Source organism: Macaca fascicularis, chromosome 10 (genome assembly GCF_037993035.2).
Source record: "Macaca fascicularis isolate 582-1 chromosome 10, T2T-MFA8v1.1".
In the NCBI taxonomy this organism is placed as follows: domain Eukaryota; kingdom Metazoa; phylum Chordata; class Mammalia; order Primates; family Cercopithecidae; genus Macaca; species Macaca fascicularis.
The window spans coordinates 9,484,011-9,510,634 of NC_088384.1; the positions used below are offsets into that span (position 1 = coordinate 9,484,011).

General features: G+C 44.3%; 1 protein-coding gene and 2 long non-coding RNA genes across 8 annotated transcripts in view; 2 read left to right on the top strand and 1 right to left on the bottom strand.

The window, feature by feature from the left end:
- Positions 1 to 16,549, bottom strand: part of LOC102142698 (uncharacterized) — a 39,461-nt gene extending 22,912 nt beyond the window's left edge. For 3 of the 6 annotated variants that reach the window (XR_012418678.1, XR_012418675.1, XR_012418679.1), the window contains exons 1-3: positions 16,302 to 16,549; positions 15,903 to 16,186; positions 10,116 to 10,247 (exon numbers count right to left, since the gene is read on the bottom strand). This is a non-coding gene — a long non-coding RNA (uncharacterized lncRNA). Of the gene's footprint in view, positions 1 to 10,115; positions 10,248 to 15,902; positions 16,187 to 16,301 lie in introns of those variants that run through there. The other 3 variants (XR_012418676.1, XR_012418674.1, XR_012418677.1) reach the window with 2 other exon arrangements.
- Positions 16,550 to 16,707: 158 nt separating this feature from the next.
- NDUFA6 (NADH:ubiquinone oxidoreductase subunit A6) lies at positions 16,708 to 25,355 on the top strand. The gene is made up of 3 exons (XM_005567110.4): positions 16,708 to 16,874; positions 24,294 to 24,409; positions 25,155 to 25,355. Exons 1-3 carry the CDS (start codon positions 16,736 to 16,738, stop codon positions 25,284 to 25,286), a joined length of 387 nt encoding a protein of 128 aa, XP_005567167.3. The 5' UTR covers positions 16,708 to 16,735; the 3' UTR covers positions 25,287 to 25,355.
- LOC135965415 (uncharacterized) lies at positions 19,420 to 23,370 on the top strand. Its single transcript, XR_010578325.2, has 2 exons — positions 19,420 to 19,540; positions 21,106 to 23,370. It is a non-coding gene; the product is annotated as an uncharacterized lncRNA (long non-coding RNA).
- Positions 25,356 to 26,624: the final 1,269 nt, after the last annotated feature.

The window sequence follows — 26,624 nt, forward strand, 5'->3', positions numbered from 1 at the left end:
ACACTTGAGCCTGGAAGGTCTAGGTTGCAGTGAGTCATGATTCTGCCACTGTACTCTAGCCTGGGTAACAGAGTAAGACACTGTTTCAAAAAAATACATTAATAAATAATCAAATGAACAAATATTCAAAGAAAACTTTCCTACTTGGTAAAATGCATAAAACAATAGATTCAAGAAGCTGAGAGAATTCCAATCAGGATAAACCCAAAGAAGTTCACACTGGGTTTTCTGGAGCAAGATGGCCAAATAGGAACAGCTCCAGCCTCCAGCTTCCAGCACGAACGACACAGAAGGCGGGTGATTTCTGCATTTTCAACTGAGGTACCAGGTTCATCTCACTGGTGAGTGCTGGACAATCGGTGCTGGTCAGCTGGTGCAGCCCAACCAGCCAGAGCTGAAGCAGGGCGAAGCATCGCCTCACCTGGGAAGCGCAAGAGGGAAGGGAATCCCTTTTCCTAGCCAAGGGAAATTGAGACACCCAACACCTGGAAAATCGGGTAACTCCCACCCTAATACTGTGCTTTACCAAGGGTCTCAGCAAACGGCACACCAGATTATATCCCACACCTGGCCCAGAGGGTCCCACGCCCACGGAGCCTCCCTCATTGCTAGCACAGCAGTCTGAGATCTAACTGCAAGGCGGCAGAGAGGCTGGGGGAAGGGCGCCCGCCATTGCTGAGGCTAAAGCAGGTAAACAAAGCCTCCAGGAAGCTCAAACTGAGTGGAGCTCACCGCAGCTCAAGGAGGCCTGCCTGCCTCTGTAGACTCCACCTCTGGGGACAGGGCATAGCTAAACAAAAAGCAGCAAAAACCTCTGCAGATGTAAAAGACCCTGTCTGACAGCTTTGAAGAGAGCAGTGGGTCTCCCAGCACGGAGATTGAGATCTGAGAATGGACAGACTGCATGCTCAAGACTGCATACTACATGCTTGAGTAACCCAACTGGGAGACATCCACCACTAGGTGCAGACCAACACCTCACACCTCACATGGCTGGGCACACCTCTGAGACGACGTTTCCAGAGCAAGAATCAGACAGCAACACTCACTGTTCAGCAATATTCTATCTTCTGCAGCCTCCGCTGCCAATACCCAGGCAAACAGGGTCTGGAGTGGACCTCAAGCAAACTCCAACAGACCTGCAGCTGAGGGTCCTGACTGTTAGAAGGAAAACTAACAAACAGAAAGGACACCCACACCAACCATCAGTACGTCACCATCATCAAAGACCAAAGGCAGATAAAACCACAAAGATGGGGAAAAAGCAGGGCAGAAAAGCTGGAAATTCAAAAAATCAGAGCACATCTCCCCCTCCAAAGGAACGCAGCTCATCGCCAGCAACGGATCAAAGCTGGACAGGGAATGACTTTGACGAGTTGAGAGAAGAAGGCTTCGGTCAATCAAACTTCTCAGAGCTAAAGGAAGAACTACGTACCCAGTGCAAAGAAACTAAAAATCTTGAAAAAAGAATGGAAGAATGGATAACTAGAATAATCAACACAGAGAAGGCCATAAACGAACTGATAGAGATTAAAACCATGACACGAGAATTACGTGACAAATGCACAAGCTTCAGTAACCAACTCGATCAACTAGAAGAAAGAGTATCAATGATTGAAGATCAAATGAATGAAATGAAGTGAGAAGAGAAGTCTAGAGAAAAAAGAGGAAAAAGAAATGAACAAAGCCTCCAAGAAATATAGAACTATGTGAAAAGACCAAATCTACGTCTGATTGGTGTGCCTGAAAGTGAGGGGGAAAATGGAACCAAGCTGGAAAATACTCTTCAGGATATCATCCAGGGGAACTTCCCCAACCTAGTAGGGCAGGCCAACATTCAAATTCAGGAAATACAGAGAATGCCACAAAGATACTCCTCAAGAAGAGCAACTCCAAGACACATAACTGTCATATTCACCAAAGTTGAAATGAAGGAAAAAATGTTAAGGGCAGCCAGAGAGAAAGGTCAGGTTACCCACAAAGGGAAGCCCATCAGACTAACAGCAGATCTCTCGGCAGAAATTCTACGAGCCAGAAGAGAGTGGGGGCCAATATTCAACATTCTTAAAGAAAAGAATTTTCTTTTTTTTTTTCTTTTTTTTTTTTTTTTTTTTTGTTGAGACGGAGTCTTGCTCTGTCACCCAGGCTGGAGTACAGTGGCCGGATCTCAGCTCACTGCAAGCTCTGTCTCCCAGGTTTATGCCATTCTCCTGCCTCAGCCTCCCGAGTAGCTGGGATTACAGGCGCCCGCCACCTCGCCCGGCTAGTTTTTTTTTTTTTGTATTTTTAGTAGAGACGGGGTTTCACCGTGTTAGCCAGGATGGTCTCGATCTCCTGACCTCGTAATCCGCCCGTCTCGGCCTCCCAAAGTGCTGGGATTACAGGCTTGAGCCACCGCACCCGGCCAAGAAAAGAATTTTCAACCCAGATTTTCATATCCAGTCAAACTAAGTTTCACAAGTGAAGGAGAAATAAAATCCTTTACAGACAAGCAAATGGTTAGAGATTTTGTCACCACCAGGCCTGTCCTACAAGAGACCCTGAAGGAAGCACTAAATATGGAAAGGAACAACCAGTACTAGCCATTGCAAAAACATGCCAAAATGTAAAGACCATCAATGCTAGGTAGAAACTGCATCAACTAATGAGCAAAATAACCAGCTAATATCACAATGACAGGATCAAGTTCACACATAACAATATTAACCTTAAATGTAAATGGACTAAATGGTCCAATTAAAAGACACAGACTGGCAAACTGGATAAAGAGTCAAGACCCATCAGTTTGCTGTATTCTGGAGACCCATCTCACATGCAGAGACACACATAGGCTCAAAATAAAGGGATGGAGGAAGATCTACCAAGCAAATGGAAAACAAAAAAAAAGCAGGGGTTGCAATCCTAGTCTCTGATAAAACAGACTTTAAACCATCAAAGATCAAAAGAGACAAAGAAGGCCCTTACATAATGGTAAAGGGATCAATTCATCAGGAAGAGCTAACTATCCTAAATATATATGCACCCAATACAGGAGCACCCAGATTCATAAAGCAAGTCCTCAGAGACTTACAAAGAGACTTAGACTCCCATACAAAAATAATGGGAGACTTCAACACCCCACTGTCAACATTAGACATATCGACGAGACAGAAAGTTAACAAGGATATCCAGGAATTGAACTCAACTCTGCACCAAGCGGACCTAATAGACATCTACAGAACTCTCCACCCCAAATCAACAGAATATACATTCTCAGCACCACATCACACTTATTCCAAAATTGACCACATAGTTGGAAGTAAAGCACTCCTCAGCAAATGTAAAAGAACAGAAATTATAACAAACTGTCTTTCAGACCACAGTGCAATCAAACTAGAACTCAGGACTAAGAAACTCAATCAAAACTGCTCAACTACATGGAAACTGAACAACCTGCTCCTGAATGACGACTGGGTACAACACGAAATGAAGGCAGAAATAAAGATGTTCTTTGAAACCAATGAGAACAAAGATACAACATACCAGAATATCTGGGATACATTTAAAGCAGTGTGTAGAGGGAAATTTATAGCACTAAATGCCCACAAGAGAAAGCTGGAAAGATCTAAAATTGACACCCTAACATCACAATTAAAAGAACTAGAGAAGCAAGAGCAAACACATTCAAAAGCTAGCAGAAGGCAAGAAATAACTAAGATCAGAGCAGAACTGAAGGAGATAGAGACCCAAAAAACCCTCCAAAAAATCAATGAATCCAGGGGCTGGTTTTTTGAAAAGATCAACAAAATTGATAGACCACTAGCAAGACTAATAAAGAAGAAAAGAGAGAAGACTCAAATAGACACAATAAAAAATTATAAAGGGGATATCACCACCGACCTCACAGAAATACAAACTACCATCAGAGAATACTATAAACACCTCTATGCAAATAAACTAGAAAACCTAGAAGAAATGGATAATTTCCTGGACACTTACATTCTCCCAAGACTAAACCAGGAAGAAGTTGAATTCCTGAATAGACCAATAACAGGCTCTGAAATTGAGGCAATAATTAATAGCCTACCAACCAAAAAAAGTCCAGGACCAGATGGATTCACAGCCGAATTCTACCAGAGGTATAAGGAGGAGCTGGTACCATTCCTTCTGAAACTATTCCAATCAACAGAAAAAGAGGGAATCCTCCCTAACTCATTGTATGAGGCCAACATCATCCTGATACCAAAGCCTGGCAGAGACACAACAAAAAAAGAGAATTTTAGACCAATACCCCTGATGAACATCGACGCAAAAATCTTCAATAAAATACTGGCAAACCGAATCCAGCAGCACATCAAAAAGCTTATCCACCATGATCAAGTGGGCTTCATCCCTGGGATGCAAGGCTGGTTCAACATATGCAAATCAACAAACGTAATCCAGCATATAAACAGAACCAAAGACAAAAATCACATGATTATCTCAATAGATGCAGAAAAGGCCTCAGACAAAATTCAACAGCCCTTCATGCTAAAAATTCTCAATAAATTCGGTATTGATGGAACATATCTCAAAATAATAAGAGCTATTTATGACAAACCCACAGCCAATATCATACTGAATGGGCAAAAACTGGAAGCATTCCCTTTGAAAACTGGCACAAGACAGGGATGCCCTCTCTCACCACTCCTATTCAACACAGTGTTGGAAGTTCTGGCCACGGCAATCAGGCAAGAGAAAGAAATCAAGGGTATTCAATTAGGAAAAGAAGAAGTCAAATTGTCCCTGTTTGCAGATTACATGATTGTATATTTAGAAAACCCCATCATCTCAGCCCAAAATCTCCTTAAGCTGAGAAGCAACTTCAGCAAAGTCTCGGGATACAAAATCAATGTGCAAAAATCATAAGCATTCTTATACACCAGTAACAGACAAACAGAGAGCCAAATCATGAATGAACTCCCATTCACAATAGCTTCAAAGAGAATAAAATACCTAGGAATCCAACTTACAAGGGATGTAAAGGACCTCTTCAAGGAGAACTACAAACCACTGCTCAGTGAAATAAAAGAGGACACAAACAAATGGAAGAACATTCCATGCTCATGGATAGGAAAAATCAGTATTGTGAAAATGGCCATACTGCCCAAGGTAACTTGTAAATTGAATGCCATCCCCATCAAGCTACCAATGACTTTCTTCACAGAATTGGAAAAAACTGCTTTAAAGTTCACATGGAACCAAAAAGGAGCCCGCATTGCCAAGACAATCCTAAGTCAAAAGAACAAAGCTGGAGGCATCACGCTACCTGACTTCAAACTATCCTACAAGCCTACAGTAACCAAAACAGCATGGTACTGGTACCAAAACAGAGATATAGACCAATGGAACAGAACAGAGCCCTCAGAAATAATACCACACATCTATAGCCATCTGATCTTTGACAAACCTGACAAAAACAAGAAACGGGGAAAGGATTCCCTATTTAATAAATGGTCCTGGGAAAATTGGCTAGCCATAAGTAGAAAGCTGAAATTGGATCCTTTCCTTACTCCTTATACGAAAATGAATTCAAGATGGATTAGAGACTTAAATGTTAGACCTAATACCATAAAAACCCTAGAAGAAAACCTAGGTAATACCATTCAGGACATAGGCATGGGCAAGGACTTCATGTCTAAAACACCAAAAACAATGACAACAAAAGCCAAAATTGATAAATGGGATCTAATTAAACTAAAGAGCTTCTGCACAGCAAAAGAAACTACCATCAGAGTGAACAGGCAACCTACAGAATGGGAGAAAATTTTTGCAATCTACTCATCTGACAAAGGGCTAATATCCAGAACCTACAAAGAACTCAAACAAATTTACAAGAAAAAAACAACCCCATCAAAAAGTGGGCAAAGGATATGAACAGACACTTCTCAAAAGAAGACATTCATACAGTCAACAGACACATGAAAAAATGCTCATCATCACTGGCCATCAGAGAAATGCAAATCAAAACCACAATGAGATACCATCTCACACCAGTTAGAATGGCAATCATTAAAAAGTCAGGAAACAACAGGTGCTGGAGAGGATGTGGAGAAATAGGACCACTTTTACACTGCTGGTGGGATTGTAAACTAGTTCAACCATTGTGGAAACAGTATGGCGATTCCTCAAGGATCTAGAACTAGAAATACCATATGACCCAGCCATCCCATTACTGGGTATATACCCAAAGGATTATAAATCATGCTGCTATAAAGACACATGCACACATATGTTTATTGCGGCACTATTCACAATAGCAAAGACTTGGAATCAACCCAAATGTTCATCAGTGACAGACTGGATTAAGAAAATGTGGCACATACATACCATGGAATACTATGCAGCCATAAAAAAAGGATGAGTTTGTGTCCTTTGTAGGGACATGGATGCAGCTGGAAACCATCATTCTCAGCAAACTATCGCCAAGAACAGAAAACCAAACACCGCATGTTCTCACTCACAGGTGGGAACTGAACAATGAGATCACTTGGACACGGGAAGGGGAACATCACACACTGGGGCCTATTGTGGGGAGTTGGGGGGGGAGGGATGGCACTGGGAGTTATACCTGATGTAAATGACGAGTTGATGGGTGCAGCACACCAACATGGCACATGTATACATACGTAACAAACCTGCACATTGTGCACATGTACCCTAGAACTTAAAGTATAATAATAATAATAGTAATAAAAAAAGAAGTTCACACCAAGACACATTATAGTCAAACTTCTGAAAACAAAACAAAAAAATTTTTTGAAAGCAGCCAGAGGAAAACAATTTGTTACTCATATAGAAAAAATAATTTGAATGACAGCTGATTTCTCATCAGAGACAACAGAAAGCAGAAAGAAGTGACACAGCATTTTTCAACTGTTTAAAAAAACTATCAACTCAGAATCTCATATCCAATGAAAATATCCTTCAAGAATGCTGGGGGAAATCAGAAAATTCTGAAAGGAAGGAAAACTAAGAGAATTTGTCACCAACTAATATGCCCAATTGGTTTTTTTATAAAGTGCTGATGCAATTCAACAGAGGAAAAATGGCTTTTCAACAAATGGCTCTGGAGTAATCAGATATTCATAGGCAAGAAAATGAACCTTGAACTAAGTCTTACATTATATACAAAAATTATGACAAGGTGTAGTGGTTCATGCCTATAATTCCAGCATTTTGAGAAGCTATGGAGGGTAGATCACTTGAAGTCAGGAGTTCAAGACCAGCCTGGCCAACATGGTGAAACCCCATCTCTACTAAAAATACAAAAATTAGCTGGGTGTGATGGTGTGCACCTGTAATTCCAGCTACTTCAGAGGATGAGGCACTAGAATCATTTGAACCTGGGAGGCAGAGGTTGCAGTAAGCCAAGATCATGCAACTGCACTCCAGCCTAGGTGAGGGAGTAAGACTCTGTCTCAAAAAAAAAAAAAAAAAAAAGACCACATAGACCATGGACTCAAATGTAAATCATCAAACATCTAGGAGAAAATCTAGAGCTACGCAAAGCATTTTTAGTCTGGACACCAAAAGCACAATCCATAACAGGAAAAATAATAAACTGGATTTCATCAAAACTAAGCACTTTTGCTCTGTGAAAGACCCTGTTCAGAGGATGAAAAGGCATAGAGGGGATAACATATTTGCAAACTATGTATCTGACAAAGGACTAGTATCTAGAATATATAAAGAACTCCCAAAACTCGAAAGTAAATAATCTAAATAAAAAATGTACAAAAGACATGAAAAAGCACTTCACTAAAGAGAATATACAGATTGGAAATAAACTTGGGAAAGGATGTTCAATATCACTAGCCATTAAGGGAATGCAAACTAAAACTACAATGGGATATCCTGTACACTTATCCAAATGGCTAAATGTAAAAAGTTGCTACACCAAATATAGGAGAGGATGTGGAGAAACTGTATCACTCATAAATTGCCAATGAGAATGTAAAATGATACACTTATTCTGGAAAACAATTTGGCAGTTTCTTTTTTTTTTTCCTGAGACAGTCTTGCTCTGTCACCCAGGCTGGCATGCAGTGGTGTGATCTCAGTTTACTGCAACCTCTGCCTCCCGGGTTCAAGCAATACTCCTGCCTCAGCCTCCCAAGTAGCTGGGATTACAGGCAGACACCACCATGCCCGGCCAATTTTTGTATTTTTAGTAGAGATGAGGTTTCACCATGTTGGCCAGGCTGCTCTTGAACTCCAGACCTTGTGATCCACCTGTCTCAGACTCCCAAAGTGCTAGAATTACAGGTGTGAGCCACTGCACCCAACCTAATTTGGCAGTTTCTTAAACAACTAAATATGCAATAACCATGTGACCCATTGCACCTGGGCATTTATACAGAGAAACAAAGACTTACATTGACAGAAAAGCCATACACAAATGTTTATAGTAATTTGATTTGTAATAGCCAAAAACCAAAACAACCCACATGTCCTTCAAGGGGTGAATGGTTAAACAAATTGTGGTGCCTCCATACCATGGAATACTACTCAAATGTAAAAAGGAATAAAGTATTTATACATGTAACAAGCTTGATGAACCTCAAGAAATTGATACTGAGTGGAAAAAAAAAAAAAAAAGCCTAGCCAAAAGGTCATATAGTGCATGATTTCATTTATATCATAATCTTGAAATGATCAAATTATAGAAATGGGTACAGCAAGGTGGCTCACGCCTGTAATCCCAGCACTTTGGGAGGCTGAGGTGGGAGGATTGCTTGAGCCCAGGAGTTTGAGACGAGCCTGGGCAACAAGGTAAGACCCAGTCCCTACAAAAAAAATACAAAACAATTTAGCTGTGCATGGTGGTATGTGCCTGTAGTCCCAGCTACTTGGGAGGCTGAGGTGGAAGGATCTCAAGGGGAGGCTGCAGTGAGTGAAGACTGTATCACTACACTCCAGCCTGGGCCACAGAGTAAGATGCTGTCTCAAAAAACAAAAATTACAGAAATGAAGTTCCTTTGTCAGGGACTAAGGAGGGGGAGAGGGAAAGGCAATATGAAGAATCCTTGTAGTGATGGAGATAGTCTGTATCTTGATTATATTAATGTCAATATCCTAGTCGTGACATTTTACTACCGTTTTACAAGATGTTACCATTGGGGGAAACTGGGTAATGGGTACACCTGACCGCTCTGTATTACTGATTATACAAATGAATCTATATCATCTCAACATAAACATTTAATTTAAAATGTACCATATAATATAGGAAAAATGATAAAAGTCACTCTCTTCCTTATCGAGACAAGAAAGAAAAGCAGAAGTATGAGGCAATGTGTGGCTGTTATGTGGGCTCTGAGGAATTGTTTCCAGTTCCTGATACCTCCCCCTTGCTTTGGCTTGCATCTTGGAGCCCTATGAGCCCATATGCCACTGGAATAAAAAAGACCCTCTGCTCTTAACACTGACTTTATTGTGATCTCAGAGAAGAAGGACACAAACAGATGCTTGGCCATCTTAGGCAGGGGATCTTTAAACTGAAGCCAAAAGAGGGGTGGGGGTGAGGAGAGAGGCAGTAAAACACTGAACTGGGGTAAGAAATTCTGGGATCTGGTTCTCACTCTACTAGCAACTACACAAGTCCTTTAAATGCTGAGGGCTTCAATTCAACCCAATTTAACATTCTCTGGGCACTAAGGACAGTGGCGAAAAGAGGCCAGGTAGGTGGTTAACCCTTATCCCTATCTATGTCAACACCTATCACCAAAAAGAGCAATATTATTTGCTACAGACACTGACATTTCTCAATCTTGGATAAAAGTGCATGAAAGGGGCCGGGCGTGGTGGCTCACTCCTGTAATCCCAGCACTTTGGGAGGCCAAAGCAGGTGGATCACCTCAGGTCAGGAGTTTGAGATCAGCCTGGCTAACATGGCAATACCTCGTCTCTACTAAAAATTCAAAAATTAGCCGGGCATGGTGGTGGGTGCCTGTAATCCCACCTACTCAGGAGGCTGAGGCAGAATTGCTTGAACCTGGGAGACAGAGGTTGCAGTGTGCTGAGATTGTGCCACTGCACTCCAGTCTGGGCCACAGAGCAAGACTCCATCTCAAAAAAAAAGTACATGAACCTACCTTTAGAAATCTCCATTTAGGCCAGGCGCGGTGGCTCTCGCTTGTAATCCCAGCACTTTGGGAGGCCGAGGTGGGCAGATCACAAGGTCAGGAGATCGAGACCATCCTGGCTAACACGGTGAAACCCCGTCTCTAGTAAAAATAAAAATAAAAAAAAAATTAGCCAGGCGTGGTGGCAGGAGCCTGTAGTCCCAGCTACTCATAGCACCAGCTACTCAGGAGGCTGAGCCAGGATAATGGCGTAAACCCAGGAGGCGGAGCTTGCAGTGAGCCAAGATCGCGCCACTGCACTCCAGCCTGGGCGACAGAGTCAGACTCTGTCTCAAAACAAAAAAAGAAATCTCCATTTGTATTAATCCATAATTACAATGTAAGTAAAAAATAAGAGGCTTAAGATGCAAACGCAGTTTGAAGACAATCTGCTGGATGTTCTCCAACCATCCCCCTGAACAAGGCTGCTGCCCTTCAGTGGCTCTTAGTCACTAAGATCTACTCTGAAAGGTGTGAAGGCTGAGATTAAAGAAAGTTAACAGAATTCTCATAATCTGATTAGTAGACAAAGGAAAAGAAAACTAACATTTATCAAACATCTGTGTCCACCTGACACTCTTCTAGGCACTTCTTATTATATACGTTGTCTCATTTAATCCTACTGTGTGGTAGTCATCCTTATCCCCATTTTATACATGCAGAAACCAAAGTTCGTGGAGGAAAGGTAACTTGACATACAGCTTGTAGCTGATGTCAGGGTCTGACTCTAAAGTTCAAATTCTTTTTACTATATACTACATTGCCTCTATCACTATGGAGGATATTTATTTTCAGAACTGTTCTGTTCTTTCCCAATTTTCTAAAATTACTCTTGTTAATAAGAATAAATAAGGTTTTTTCCCCTTTTTAAGGTATGATAGCAAAAAGGCACCATTCACTAAATTACACTGAACTCTACACATTTAAAAAATGATCAAGGGCCATTTCCGCCCCTCAGTGGCTTTACTGTGATGTAATTTACATACTATAAAATATCTCCTTCACCCATTTTAAGTGTAAAACTAAATGAATTTTAGTATATTTTAAAAGTTGTACACTGTCATCACAAACTAATTTTAGAGTATTGCCATCAGTCTTAAAAGAAACCTTAAGGCCGGGCAGGGTGGCTCACCCTTGTAATCCCAGCACTTCGGTAGGCCGAGATGGGCGGATCACAGGTTAGGAGTTCGAAAACAGTCTGGCCAACATGGCAAAAACCTGTCTCTACTAAAAATACAAAAATTAGCCAGGTGTGATGGTGCACGCCTGTAATCCCAGCTACTTGGGAGGCTGAGGCAAGAGAACCGCTTGAACCCAGGAGACGGAGGCTGCAGTGAGCCGAGATCGCACCACTGCACTCCAGCCTGGGTGACACAGATGAGACTCCTCTGTCCACTGCCCCCTGCCCAAGAAAAAAGGAAACCTTGTGCCTTTCACATTCAGTCCCCATTTTCACTCTCAGCATCTGATAACCACTCATCTTCTGTCTCTATAGATTTGTCTCTTCTGAATCCTTTATATAAGAATAATATGATATGTGCTATTTGTGTTTAGCTTTTTTCGCTTAGTGTATTTTCAGGGTTCAACATTGCTGAACAGTATCCATTACATGGATATACCACATGTATTAGGCCCTTCTTGCATTGCTATAAAGAAATACCTGAGGCTGGGTGATTCGTAGAGAAAAGAGGTTTAGGCTGGGCGTGGTGGCTCATGACTGTAATCCCACACATTGGGAGGCTGATGTGGGTGGATCACTTGAGGTCAGGAGTTTGAGACCAGCCTGCAACATGGTGAAACCTTGCCTCTACTAAAAATACAAAAATTAGCCAGGCGTGGTGGCGTGCGCCTATAATCCCACCTACTCGGAAGGCTGAAGCAGGAGAATCACTTGAACTCAGGAGGCAGAGGTTACAGTGAGCTGAGATCGTGCCATCACCCTCCAGCCTGGGCAACAGAGCAAGACTCCACCTCAAAAAAGAAAAAAAAGAGAGAGAGGAAAAAAAAGAGGTTTAACTGACTTAGAGTTCTGCAGGCTGTGCAAGCATGGCTCCAGCATCTGCTCCTGGTGAGGGCCTCAGGAAGCTTCTAATCACAGCAGAAGGAAAAGGGAAAGCAGGGATGTCACATGGTGACAGCAGGAGCAAGAGAGCAAAGCGGGAGATGCCATACACCTTTAAACAACCAGATTGCAGATGAACTCACTCATCACCAAGGGGATGGTGCGAAGCTGTTCATGAGAGATCTGCCTCCATGATCCATTCACCTCCCACCAGGCTTCAACTCCAACACTGGGGATGACATTTCAACATGAGATTTGGAGGGGACAAACATCCAAACCATATTACCATTATTTTGGGTTTTGTTTAGGTTTGTTTTTTTGTCACCCAGGCTGGAGCACAGTGGTAGGATCATAGCTTATGGTAAGCTCGAACTCCTGGGTTCAAGAAATCCTCCTACCTCAGCCTCCTGAGTAGCTGGGACTACAGACACGTACCACCATGCTCAGCTATTTTAAACTAATTTTTGTAGAGATGCAGTCTCACTACGTTGCCCAAGCTGTTCTCAAACTCCTGGCCTCAAGCAATCCTGAGATTACAGGAATGAGCCACCATGCCTGGCTGACAGACCACATTCTATTTATCCACTTATCAACTGATAGCCATTTGGGTGTTTTTAGTTTTTGGCTATGGTGAATAATGCTGCTATGAACATTTGCATACAAGTTTTTGTGTGGACAAAAATTTCTTCAGGGTAAGTACCTAGGATTGGAATTGTTGGATCATATAGTAAGTCTACGTTTAACTCTTTTTTTTTTTTTTTTTAAATAGAGTCTATTTTGCCTAGTCTGGTCTCAAACTCCTAAGCTCAAGCAATGCTTCTTCCTGGCTATATTTAACTGTTTAAGAAACTGCCAGACTGTTTTCTCAAATGGCTACACCATTTTACATTCCCACCAACAAAGTATGAAAGTTCTAATTTCTCTACATTCTTGCCAACACTAACTTTTGTCCTCTTTTTTTTTTTTGAGATGGAGTCTTGCTGTGTCACCCAGGCTGGAGTGCAATGGTGTGACCTTGGCTCACTGCAACCTCCACCTCCCGAGTCAAGCAATTCTCCTGCCTCAGCTTCCCTAGTAGCTGGGATTATAGGCACGCACAACCATGCCCAGCTAATTTTCCTATTTTTAGTAGAGAAGGGGTTTCAACATGTTGGCCAGGCTGGTCTCGAACTCCTGAACTCAAGTTATCTACCAGCCTTGGCCTCTCAAAGTGCTGGGATTACAGGCGTGAGCCACCGTGCCTGGCTGTGTCTGTCTTTTTTATTCTAGCCATTCTACTGAGTGAGAAATGCTATCTCATGAGGGCTTTGATTTGTATTTCCCTAATGGTTCATGATGTTAAATGTCTTTTCATATACGTATTGGTCATCTGTATATCCCCTTTGGAGAAATGGTTATTCAAATAATTTGCCCATTAAAATAAAAATTTCATCTTTAAGAGCAGTTTTGAGTTCACAGCAAAACTGAACAGAAAATACAGGGTTCCCCTACCCCCCCCCACCATCAACATCAGGCACCAGAAGAAACATTTGTTACAAGCAATGGCGCTATACTGACACACCAGTATCACCCATATCCCATAGTTTACATTCGGTTTCACTCTTGGTGTTGTACATCCTGTAGGGTTTGACAAATTTGTAATAACATGTATCCACCCTTATATCGTCCAGAGTAATTTCACTACCCTAAACATTCTCTGTGCACCACCTCTGTGCATTTCTCCCCACTCCCAGCCCCTGCCATCTTTTTACTCTTTCCATAGTTTTACATTTTCCAGGATGTAATATAGTTGGAATCATACAGTATGTAGCTTTTTCAGATTGGCTTCTTTCACTTAGTAATATGCATTTAAGGTTTCTCCATGCCTTTTCACGGCTTAATAGCTCATTTCTTTCTAGTGCTCAATACAGTTCATTGTCTGGATATACCACAGTTTATTTATCCATTCACCTGCTAAAGGACATCTAGGTTGCTTTCAAGTTTTGGCAATTACAAATAAAGCTGCTCTAAACATCCATGTGCAGGTTCCTGTGTGGACATAAGTTTTCAGCTCATTTGGGTAAACACTAAGAAGTGCAATGGCTGGATCTTCTGATAGGAGTATGTTTAGTTTTGTAAGAAAGCCAAACTGTCTTCCAAAGTTGCTGTATCATTTTGCATTCCTACCAGTAAGGAGAGTTCCTGTTGCTTCACATCCTCACCAGCACTTGTGTTGCCACCCTTGCCCATTTCTAAATTTGGCTATTTGTCTTTTCATTATTGAGTTGTAAGAATTTTATGTATGCTAGATACAAGTCCCTTATGGAACATGTGATTTGCAAAATTTTTCTCAGGCCGGGCACGGTGGCTCAAGCCTGTAATCCCAGCACTTTGGGAGGCCGAGACGGGTGGATCACGAGGTCAGGAGATCGAGACCATCCTGGATAACACGGTGAAACCCCGTCTCTATTAAGAAATACAAAAAACTAGCCGGGCGAGGTGGCGGGCGCCTGTAGTCCCAGCTAGTCGGGAGGCTGAGGCCGGAGAATGGCGTGAACCTGGGAGGCGGAGCTTGCAGTGAGCTGAGATCCGGCCACTGCACTCCAGCCTGGGTGACAGAGCGAGACTCCGTCTCAAAAAAAAAAAAAAAAAAAAAAAAAAAAAAATTTTTCTCTCGGTTTGTGAGTTTTTAGAGGTCTTTTTTTTTTTTTTTTTTTTTTTGAGAAAGGGTCTCACTCTGTCACCCAGACTAGAATCCCGTGGCGCAATCTTGGCTCACCACAACCTCCGCCTCCCAGGCTCAAGCAATTCTCCTGCCTCAGCCTCCCGACTAGCTGAGATTACAGGTGCCCACCACCACGCCAGCTAATTTTTGTATTTTTAGTAGAGACAGGGTTTCACCATGTTGGCCAGGCTGGTCTCGAACTCCTGACCTCAGGTGATACACCCGCCTTGGCCTCCCAAAGTGCTGGGATTACAGGTGTGAGCCACCACCCCCGGCTGATATACTCATTTTATAGATGAGAAAACTGAGGCACAAAGAGACTAAGTTACTTTACAGCATTGGGGTTGAAGCCCAGGCAGCTGGTGCCACAGTCGGTTTTCTGACTCTCACAGCACCTATACCATGATATCTACCTGTGTGATTCTAACTGCACCATTGCAGTCCAGTCTAGGTGAGTCTCACTCTGTCTCAAAAAAAAAAAAAAAAAGGATATATCAACATTATCTCACTGGTGTGTTGTGGGGCCTAGCCAAGTTAATGTACCTAGAAAACTAGAGAACAGTGGCTACTAAGGACATCTAAGGACACTTCATATAAACCTTAAGTGTGTTACAACTTCTTAAGTCAGTACTGAAGTTCAAAAGCTTCCATTTTATTATTATGCTTTATACTTTATGTATGTTACGTGCTTCCTTTTTTATAGCTCACTTGAATATACATATACATTTTAGAAGATAATAAGGAAGAAAAAAGTATATCTGGTCTTTTAAACCTTCGAAATGGGAAAGTTTGGACTAGATGCAGGGGTAAGCTCAGTCCTGGCCCCTGGCCCTTCCCCAGTACTCACAGGCTCCTGTCAACTGCACCTTCAGAAAAAGACCGAGACTCTTAGGCAGGAGTCAGGCAGGTGGGGGGCGATCTGTCACGTGACCTAGACTCCGGCCCACCTGAGTTTCCTCATCTGTAAAATGGGGATGCCGACGGTACCTACCTGACCTGAGAGCGGAGAACACTGAGATATCTTGCCCGTGGCCTGCCCTGTGGTTAGCCGTCCTTTTTTCCTTGACACTTGTAGGTTCCTCTCGTGGGAAAACGCCAGCGAAGAGAGACACCCAGAATGGACGATCTAAGGTTCCTTCCAGCTTCCAAATTCTGGTCTGCTTTTCAGAGATCCAGGGCTCGGGATGCGAATGTCCCTGTCTACGATGGGGCTGCCGTTACAGCCTTCCTCCCGAGGCTCTGGAGACGCGCCGGCGCTTTGACACCTCTCTTGTGCTAAGGAAGAGTCGGTTTACAGAAAAACAAGTATACCCTGGCCCTGCAGAAAGCCGCCAGGCGGCAGGGCAAGCGCCACCGCAGTCCAGGCGCCATTATCTGCCTCAGCAGTTACCTCGGGGGCCCGCCGCGAGGAGGTTCTTCAAGGCCTGCGCGTCCACGGACACTACCAGAGAGCGCGGCGGGCAGCCGGATAGCAGGACGCTGACAGAAGCCCCGCAGTCGCTCGGCGTCCTCGGCGCCAGCTCACGACCCAGCGACCACCCTGCTGCCCAAGCGTCCCCTGGCGGCGACGCCGGCCCGTTAGCGCGACAGATAGGTTAGTCCAAAGGCCAAGCGGCGCTTCTGTAGATGAGCATGCGCAACCCCCACCCTTCGCTCAGCCAGAGAGAGGCTTCGCAGCCAATCGGAGAGCCTTACAGTCATCCTCCCGCCCACCCAGCGTACAGGCGGGGCATTCCCCCTCAGCCAATGAGAAAAGACATTCGCCCGCGGGTCGCACGCGCGGCTTGCAAAGAGGTGGGGTTGTGGAGTGGATACTTTGGCAAGATGGCGGCGAGCGGCGTCCGCCAAACTGCGTCTACCGCCAGCACCTTTGTGAAGCCCATTTTCAGTCGGGACACGAACGAGGCCAAGCGGAGGGTGCGCGAGCTCTACCGCGCCTGGTATCGGGAGGTGCCGAACACTGGTGAGAGGTAGCGGCTTACGTGGGGACCCGGAGGCCGCCGCTCAAGGTCGTAGCCGGCCCAGCCGGGGTTTCTCATGGGCCGAGCTGAGGTCACCAATTTGGGCAGAGGCGATTGCGGGTGCTTCAGGGGAAGAGCGTCACCGGAGCCTACCACGGGCCGGATCCGGCGGCGGCGCCGTGGTCAGACCGGCCGTCCCCAGCATTCGTACGGTGCCCTCGGAGCTTTGGTTTGTCCCCCGCAATTGGCAGGAGGACGAGGGCTGTCAGTGACACACTCACTTTGTGGGTGAGGCAGCGGAGGCACCGAGAGGCGAAGTGATGTGCCCAGGGTCCAGGCCGAGCCACTGGTGTACCTGGAACCCAAAGTCTAGAGTTGCAGAGTGTAATTTAGATGCCCGTTGGATTTTTTGTTTTGTTTGTGACAGAGTCTCGCTGTGTAGCCCAGCCTGGAGTGAAGTGGCACGATCTCGGCTCACTGCAACCTCTGCCTCCTGCGTTCAAGCGATTCTCCTACCTCAGCCTCCCGAGTAGCTGGGACTACAGGCGTTCGCTAGCACGCCTGGCTAATTTTTGTATCTTTAGTAGAGACGGGATTTCACCATGTTGGCCAGGCTGGTCTCCAACTCCTGACCTCAAGTGATCCGCTGGCCTTGGCCTCCCAAAGTACTGGGATTACAGGCGTGAGCCACTGCGCCCGACCTGACTCGGTGTTTTCACATGGCGCGTAATGCTAGTCGGAGAAAGAGGTGTTTGGTTTTTTGTTTTTGTTTTTGTTTTGAGACGAAGTCTCAGGCTGGAGCGCAGTGGTGCGATCTCGGCTCACTGCAAGCCCCGCCTCCTGGGTTCTCGCCATTCTCCTACCTCAGTCTCCCGAGTAGCTGGGATTACAGGGGCCCCCCACCACGCCCGGCATATGTTTTTGTATTTTTAGTAGAGACTGGGTTTCACCGTGTTAGCCAGGATGGTCTCGATCTCCTGACCTCGTGATCCGCCCGTCTTGGCCTCCCGAAGCTTGAGAAAGAGGTGTTTTTGAGTGAGCTGGAGCATGGTGCCACTCCTCAGGGCTGTCTTGTCCCTGCTTGTGTGTGTGTGAAGAGGCGGTAGAATGTGGTGGTTAGGAGCATGGACTTTTATCCAGGCGCTGCCCTCAACTAGCTATGTGACTTTGGGCGAGGTATTTCATCTGTTCCTGTTTCTTCATCTTTAAAATGGCAATGTGGCCGGGCGCAGTGGCTCAAGCCTGTAATCCCAGCCTTTGGGAGGCCGAGGCGGGTGGATCACGAGGTCAGGAGATCGAGACTATCCTGGCTAACATGGTGAAACCCCGTCTCTACTAAAAATACAAAAAACTAGCTGGGCGTGGTGGCGGGCGCCTGTAGTCCCAGCTACTTGGGAGGCTGAGGCGGGAGAATGGCGTGAACCCGGGAGGCGGAGTTTGCAGTGAGCGGAGATCACGCCACTGCACTCCAGCCTGGGAGACACAGCGAGACTCCGTCTCAAAAAAAAAAAAAAAATTAAATAAATAAATAAAATGGGAATGATAATTCCTTCTTCAGAAAGTTACTGTATTAAGTTAAAATATCTAGAGTGCTTAGAACAGGGCTTGGTGCATATTTAACTCATTAAATATTAGCTGCTGCCATTGTTTTTGTTGTTATTTTTGTTATTTATAGGGCTTACCTTAGCAGCAGCTTCCAAGCAGAACCCGGTTCTTTGACATATGAGAACCGTCTCTGCTCCACAGAGTCCCTGTCCTCAAGCTGACTTTTGGAAAAATTGCTACTGACTAGAACTTAAACCCACGCGTTACTAGAGAAGGAGAAACTTGAGTGATCCGCTGGTTCAGGGGCTGCAAATTCAGATGCCTTCAGGGGCAGGCAGATAAAAGATGTGTGTGGGGAGTGACAGTAGCAGTGTGTATGTGTATGTGTGTGTGTTTTGGGGTGGTGCATTCAAATTCAGAAGTTTGAAAACATAATGTTTACCTGGCAGAATACTTCTAGGAGTACCCAGAACCCTCTCTGGTTGCAGGAGGAAGGAGCTGGGGGAAGGAGGACCACATTGAAAAAGGGTGGCTTGTGAAGGGTAAATCAGTGGCCAAGTAGAAGACAGAACCCAGGTATCCTGACTCTGAGAATCCAGCTCTTTCTAAACCATCCCCTCCCAAGACCTTCCCTCAAATTCTGTTTTGGGAAGAAAGTCCTAAAGTCAGAAGGGTCTTGAGAGGAGGAAAAGAAGGCAGAGGGTTACAGGAGCCTAAAGAGCAAGGGAAGAGGAGAGAAAAGAAGGGGTCAAGGAGTGTGCATCCCTATGGGGAAGATCAGTGATCTGCAGCTGCCCAGTTACACAGACCTGTGCCACATGGGTTTTATGGTATCCATCATCAGGACTCCAGCTGAGGAATCAAATCAAGGAAGGGGAAAATAGTGTCAATAACTTAGACAGCCTGAGCATTAATAAACAAAAGTAAAATTTTAAGTATTTAATGAAAAAAATAGTATTGATAACTCACTTTTTTTTTTTTTTTTTTTTTTTTTTTTTTGAGACAGTCTCGCTCTGTCTCCCAGGCTGGAGTGCAATGGCGCGATCTCGGCTCACTGCAACCTCTGCCTCCCGGGTTCAAGTGATTCCCCATGCCTCAGCGTCCCAAGTAGCTGGGATTATAGGTGCGCGCCACCACACCTGGCTAACTTTTGTATTTTTAGTAGAGATGGGGTTTCACCATGTTGGCCAGGCTGTCTCGAACTTCTGACCTCAGGTGATCCGCTGGCCTCAGCCTGCCAAAGTGCTGGGATTACAGGCATGAGCCACTGTGACTGGCTGATAACTAACGTTTATTAAAATGCTTACATATGACTCAGCACTATGCCTTATTTTAGGGTGGGCTCTAATAGTTTCCTTGCCTTGTAGATGAGAAAACTGAGGCACATAAATTTGTCTCAGATGACATCGTTAGGAAGTAGAAGAGCCTACCTGTAAACCCCTAATACCCGGCTCTTAGCTTCTACTGCAGTTTTCCCTGAATCTCCCAGGGCCCAGTTTTGCATGGGAGCACAGGGATAGAACTGCCTTTGAATCCTTCCTTGGAAAAAATATGACATGCTGTTTGCTGGCCGTAAGGTAACAGGAGACTTTCTATAGAAACAGTTCATTCATTTAATTTCCATTTCATTAAGTATCTGTTGTACTTCAGAGTCAGTACTAGATGCCTAGAGAGATACAAAAATGAATAAAACACAACCCTGCCTTCAAGGGTCTGATGGTCTAGTCTTATGGTCTAGTCTATTATAGGCATTTAACCAGATAATTAAACCCAAGGTATTATAGAGGTATGGGGGAAAAAGTGTGACAGTTTTAACAGCCAGCATTTGGATCATGCTTTACAAGGTGTCACTTGATTTTTCACTATATTCCTGTAAAAGAATTAGGTTAGAGTTTATTTTCTTTCCTATTTTTTTTTTAGATGAGATGACAGGCTAAGGAGGCTGTACCCCAGGCAAGATCATAATTTATAATGATCTGGAGACCTTACCCAGCTTATTTGACCCCTAATCCCACATTATTTTCCATTATACTATGCTGCCTTCCCATCTAAGAATACAGGCCTTGTGCCTTGTATGAATGCAACCAAAATGAATTGGAGCAAATAACTGAGAGCAGTATCGGATTGTCCTTCCGAATCTGTCAGAGCCTTCTGGACTCAAGAAAGCCTTAACAATAACTTCAGAAAAGCACACAGAGACTGTGGAAAAGTCACCTTCACCCAAAAGGGGTACTTCCTTTTGAGCCTCTCAGATTTTTTCAAACTGAAATAGAAGTATTCAGGATTCAAAGAATAAGCCAGGAATTTGTGAGTTGAGAAAGAACAATTGGAACTGATTTACATCAGGGTTTCTCAACAGTGGCATGTGGGCTGGACGATTGCTGTGCAGGGCTGTCCCCTGCATCATAGGATGTTTAGCAGCATCCCTGGCCTCTACCCACAAGATGCCAGTAGCACCCACCCCATGGGTGTGACAACCAAAAATGCTTCCAGACACTACCAAATGTTCTGGGGGGCAAAATCATTGCTGGTTTGCCACAGATTTAGACCAAGGAACGATTCAGTCTACGGCTAGGCTATTTCCATTTGCTTTTCTGCAGCCTTTCTCGCTGGTTGGGGGGTGCATTCAGAGTGTTGGGATGGGAGGAGGGAGCCTGGGACAGACCTATATGGAATTTGTCTTTCTAGAGACAAGGGTTCTTAATCTGAGGATGGGCACTCAAGGATCTGTAACCTCCTGAAACTGTAAGTAAAATGTTGCATTTATGCATGTGAATATTTTGCTGATGAGAAGATTCATCACCCAGTGCCCTGCTGTGTAGTAGTTCAGGAGATCATGAGGAATGGGAGCTGATGGGCACAAGCTCCCGTAAGTATGCCCAGAGAAATATTGTTTTTTTGTTCCCAAAGTTGGTCAGGAATCTAAAATAAAAAATGCAGGAAAGATAAGCACTGATAGTAGGGGAAGATTCCTCATAGTCTCTTCCTTAAAAGAGCACTGGATTGTAAAAAAAAAAAAAAAACCCTGGATTCTAGACACACGTGTACCAAGGACAGGTTTGGTCAGGTGTGGTAGCTTACACTTGTAATCCCAGCACTTTGGGAGGCAGAGGCAGAAGGATCGCTTAAGCCCAGGAGTTCAAGACCAGCTTAGGCAATGTAGTGAGACGCCCGTCTCCACAAAAAACTAAAAAAGTATGGGCGTGATGGTGCATGCGTGTAGTCTCAGCTACTTGGGAGGCTGAGGTGGGAGAATTGCTTGAGCCGGGAGGTCAAGGCTGCAGTGAGCCATGATCATGCCATTGCACTCCAGCCTGGGTGACAGAGCAAGACCCTGTCTTAAAAAAATAATAATAAAATTCCAGGTTCCATATTAGTTTGCATTTATTTTTGCATCTGTCTTCTTATTGTCCCTTTGTCTGCTCTTTACTGGAATTCCTAATATACCTTGGTGAACAGCTCTGTGGGAGGTAGAACTCAAATTTATAGTGTTTGCCATTTTCCATGGTATAAATACTCCCACTATGATTGATTTTTAAGTGAAGTCAGTGTGGACGGATTTGGGAAGAGATATGTAAAGTTGGCTCTCCATGAGAGCCTGCTCCAGCACACCCTGGACACTTACTTCTAGTGAATGATCCTCTGTCCTCTGTGGTGTTAACATTGACCTATCAAGCTGGGATGCCAGTTCTCCTAGTAGATTTCTGCTGTTGCTTTTTCCTTGGTTGGATTAGAAACTTTGTTTTCTTTGCAGCATGGCCTGATATGTCCCTCAGCAGAGGCTTTATTTTTCTATCACTGTCACTAAGTTAGGAGTAAAAAGATTCAGGTGAGGTGCAGTGGCTCATGCCCATAATCCCAACACCTTTTGGGAGGTCAAGGATTGCTAGAAGCCAGGAGTTCCAGACCAGCCTGGGAAACATAGTGAGACCCTGTTTCTACAAAAAAAAAAAAAAAAAGGCCAGGCGCGGTGGCTCAAGCCTGTAATCCCAGCACTTTGGGAGGCCGAGACGGGCGGATCACGAGGTCAGGAGTTCGAGACCATCCTGGCTAACACGGTGAAACCCCGTCTCTACTAAAAAATACAAAAAACTAGCCGGGCGAGGTGGTGGGCGCCTGTAGTCCCGGCTACTCGGGAGGCTGAGGCAGGAGAATGGCGTAAACCCGGGAGGCGGAGCTTGCAGTGAGCTGAGATCCGGCCACTGCACTCCACCCTGGGCGACATAGCGAGACTCCGTCTCAAAAAAAAAAAAAAAAAAAAAAAATTCAGGTTCAAACTTTATTGCTAATTCAATCAGAAAATGGCCTTCATCGTTTTCAGAGCTGGTTATGATAGTTCTGTAGGCCAGGGTGAACATGTCACAGGAATGGCCACAAGACAAGGTATTCCAAAGGAATACACTGGTTTCCTTCACTACAGTGCTCATTCTACCCTGGGAGCCTTGATTTTGCTGTCCCCACAGCCTAGTGTGCCTCTGTCACCCTATGTGTATCCCACCTACCACATAAGACCCTGTTCATGACCTTGTCATCAACAAATCCACTGATGGCTGAGCGTCCCAGGGGGTGGTAATGCATGTAACTAAAACCTAATTTTCAAAGGATATCCGTACGTCTCATCTGAAGTTCCAGGTTACTGAATCTTTGTCACTATTTTAGGAGCTTAATCAGGGATTGTTGAATATTATGATTTTATGTTTATATTCATAGCTGGCTGTCCCTCCAGTCAGAATTTAACACCTAGACAAGTGGAGCTACATCTTAAACTTTGCTTCCTCTAAGTAACCTAAGATGGTATTAATTGCTTGTTGGATTGAAGCCTCCCTAACCTGCATAAACCCCTAGCAGTCTCCCTCAACTCAAAGTTTGTGTAGTACTTAACAGCCTAGGCCACATCCTTTTACATTAATTTCAATCCTGTTTTCTTTTGCCGATTGTTCCATATAAAAATAATGCTAATGTCTATTGAGAGCTTATTCCATGTGAGGCACTATTGTGAGCATTTTGCATTGTCTCATGAAATCTCCACAAGAGCCCTGGAGTTATATGTGCTGTTATTGTCTTCATTTTATTGATAAATAAATACACTCAGCCAGGACAATGGCTCACGCATGTAATCCCAGCAACTTGCCGGGCTGAGAGGCAGGAGGATCACGGGGGCCCAGGAGTTCAAGGGTGCAAGTAGCTATGATCACACAGAGCAAGACCCTGTCTCCAAAAAAATAATTTTTTTTTTTTTTTGAGACACAGTCTCACTCTTTCACCAGGCTGGAGTGCAGTGGCACCATCTCAGCTCACTGCCACCTCCGCCTCCCGGGTTGAAGTGATTCTCCTGCCTCAGCCTCCCGAGTAGCTGGGATTACGGGCGCCCGCCACCACGCCTGGCTAATGTTTGTGATTTTAGTAGAAATGGGGTTTCGCCATGTTGGCCAGGCTGGTCTTAAACTCCTGACCTCAGGTGATCCACCCTCCTCAGCCTCCCAAAGTGCTGGGGATTACAGGCGTGAGCCACCGCACCCGGCTAAAAAAATAATTTAAAAAAAATACACTCAGGCACAAGAAAGTTAACTTACACAGGATCATATACCTAACAAAAGTTGGGATTTGAACCCAGGTTGTTCAAACTCTTGAACAATGCTTTACTGCCTCTTCAAATTCAGTGGTCTTTTTCCCCAAACAAAATAATAAGTTCCTTGAGAGCAAATGCCATGAATCACACGTCTCATCCTCAGGCACCTAGCCTAGGGTCAGGCTAATTTTTGGTGAAGGAATGAATGGGCGACCTGTATGTGTTCAATGAGTATCCTTTGACTCTAGGTTTTAAAAACATGTTTTAACCATACAATTTCTACCCTGAGTCATGTTTTTCTCTCTAGTACACCAATTCCAGCTGGACATCACTGTGAAAATGGGACGGGATAAAGTCCGAGAAATGTTTATGAAGAATGCCCACGTCACAGACCCCAGGGTGGTTGATCTTCTGGTCATTAAGGTAACTGACCCTCCCTGACCAATTTAAAAGATCACCAACTTGTTCACTACTTCTCAGTCTTTCCAAATGAACATTTTGTCTCCAAGTTTAGAAAGCAGCTACTGGTTCAGCAGTGATTATTGCTGTATTTCAGAGAAATACTTGAACTTGGAGGTTATCATCTGGATAAATAGATAAGATTCATCAAGGCAACATCCACTGGGACTTGCATTTTATAACCAAAAAAAAAAAAAGATGTAGGGAGGAAAGTTTGAATTCTTCTTGAACCTCATCCCTAGAAGTTACCACTTCACCTGAATGCCAGTTTACAGCTGGAAGAGGCAGTTAGGCTGGTTATGAGTCCTGTATAAATGGGGTCAAATCCTGGGGCTGATTCTGTCCCCCTGGCCAGTCACATTAGCATCAATGGGAGCTTCAGCATAGACCATTCAGTAACAGAAAAAATGATAAGCAGAAACATAAGCCAGTCAGGTTAGGTGGTCATGGGATAAGAGCCTGTTAACCTATATGTTTCTCCTCTTGGTACCAGTTAACCACAGAGTTAAAGAATCTTTGAAAGGTCTCAGAAATCATTTACCCCAACCATCTCATTGTCCAGACATAGAAACTTTGCCCAGACAGAGTAGTAACTTGCCCAAGGTCATTCAACAAGTCCATGCTGAGCAGAGAATAGAATCCTGGCCTTCAGTGTCATATGCCTTCAACTTGACCACTGTGACTGATGACCTCTCTCCTCACTGTTCAGGGAAAGATGGAACTGGAAGAAACAATTAAAGTATGGAAGCAGCGGACACATGTTATGCGGTTCTTCCATGAAACAGAAGCGCCAAGGCCAAAGGATTTCCTATCCAAGTTCTATGTTGGCCATGACCCATGAAGTCACTCAGTGGAAAGGTGCATGTTGATATTATTTTAGAGCACAAATAAACTCGCTATACGATGGTCACTTTGTGATAGAATTCCATTGATAAACCAATTTTCTGAAGCCTGTTTTTGCCTGAGCAAGTGGGGCTTTGGTATACACACCACCTGTTCTTTCCCTTTTCTTGAAATGTGGTGTTTGCTGTAAATTGGATTGAATTCTTTTTCTCAGAGCCTTGCATGTCAGTAAACAGGAAGGAAGGAGGCCATCTGTTCAAAAACTGTGACACTGGCCATGAGGCTGGATAACTTGTTAATGTAGTAGTTTCTACAGTCCCCATGATTAGACACCTTTGTGTCAGGGCACAGATTATCCAAAATTAGCCAGCTCTTGCTGTCAGAGAGGGATCAGAGCAGCACTAACAGGCGCAAAAGTAGAGCTGTCAAAATGGGCTAGTTTTCCTTGGGTTCTGAAGAAAATGGATGTGCAAAGGCTTGGCTCCACTACTTGTAACAAGCTCTAGCCCTTAAAATGAAATTAACTTCCTACTCAGGCACCCTGCTAGGTGCACAGCTATTCAATATACACACAGAGAACAGAAATATTTCTACTGTCTTTGCAAACTCTGGTCTACCTCTCAGTGGCAGGAAAATAAACATCAACCCCAGTTCAAGAACTGATCTCTGTTTGGATGGTAGTCTCTCGTCCTTCCCAGGGCAATCCAAATGATAGAGAACGGGGTTTGGAATCGATAGGTATCATCACTGAGGAGTCCCATACTTTTTTTTTTTTTTTTTGTAGAGATGGGGTCTCCATTGCCCAGGCTGGTCTTTTTTTCTTTTTCTTTCTTTCTTTTTTATTTGAGATGGAGTCTCGCTGTTGTTGCCCAGGCTGGAGTGCAGTGGCGTGATCTTGGCTCACTGCACCCTCCGCTTCCCGGTTCAAGTGATTCTCCCTGCCTCAGCCTCCCACGTAGCTGGGATTACAGGCGTGGACCACCATATCCGGCTAGTTTTATATTTTTAGAAGAGACGGAGTTTCACCATGTTGGCCAGGCTGCTCCCAAACTCTTGACCTCAAGCAATCTACCCGCCTTGGCCTCCCAAAGTGCTGGAGTGAGCCACTGTGCCCAGGCTGGTCTTGAACTTTGGGCTGAAATGATCCTCCTGCCTCAGCCTCCCAGTGTTGGGACTACAGGCCTCAGCCATTGTGCATGGCCCCAAAACTTAAGGCACCAAGGATCCCTTTATATTTTCACCTTAGGAACCTGAGGAAAAAACTCAAAAATGTTTTTGTGTTCTCTCACTCAGTAACAATAAACACGTAAGACTTCTGTGATCAAACGTATGAGGG

Excerpts from the sequence above, each read along its gene's own strand:
- NDUFA6 (XM_005567110.4), top strand. The coding sequence starts at position 16,736 with ATGGCGGCGAGCGGCGTCCGCCAAACTGCGTCTACCGCCAGCACCTTT. Across the intron at positions 16,875-24,293 it reads TCGGGAGGTGCCGAACACTG|TACACCAATTCCAGCTGGAC; the intron begins GTGAGAGGTAGC and ends TTTTCTCTCTAG. Across the intron at positions 24,410-25,154 it reads TTGATCTTCTGGTCATTAAG|GGAAAGATGGAACTGGAAGA; the intron begins GTAACTGACCCT and ends CTCACTGTTCAG.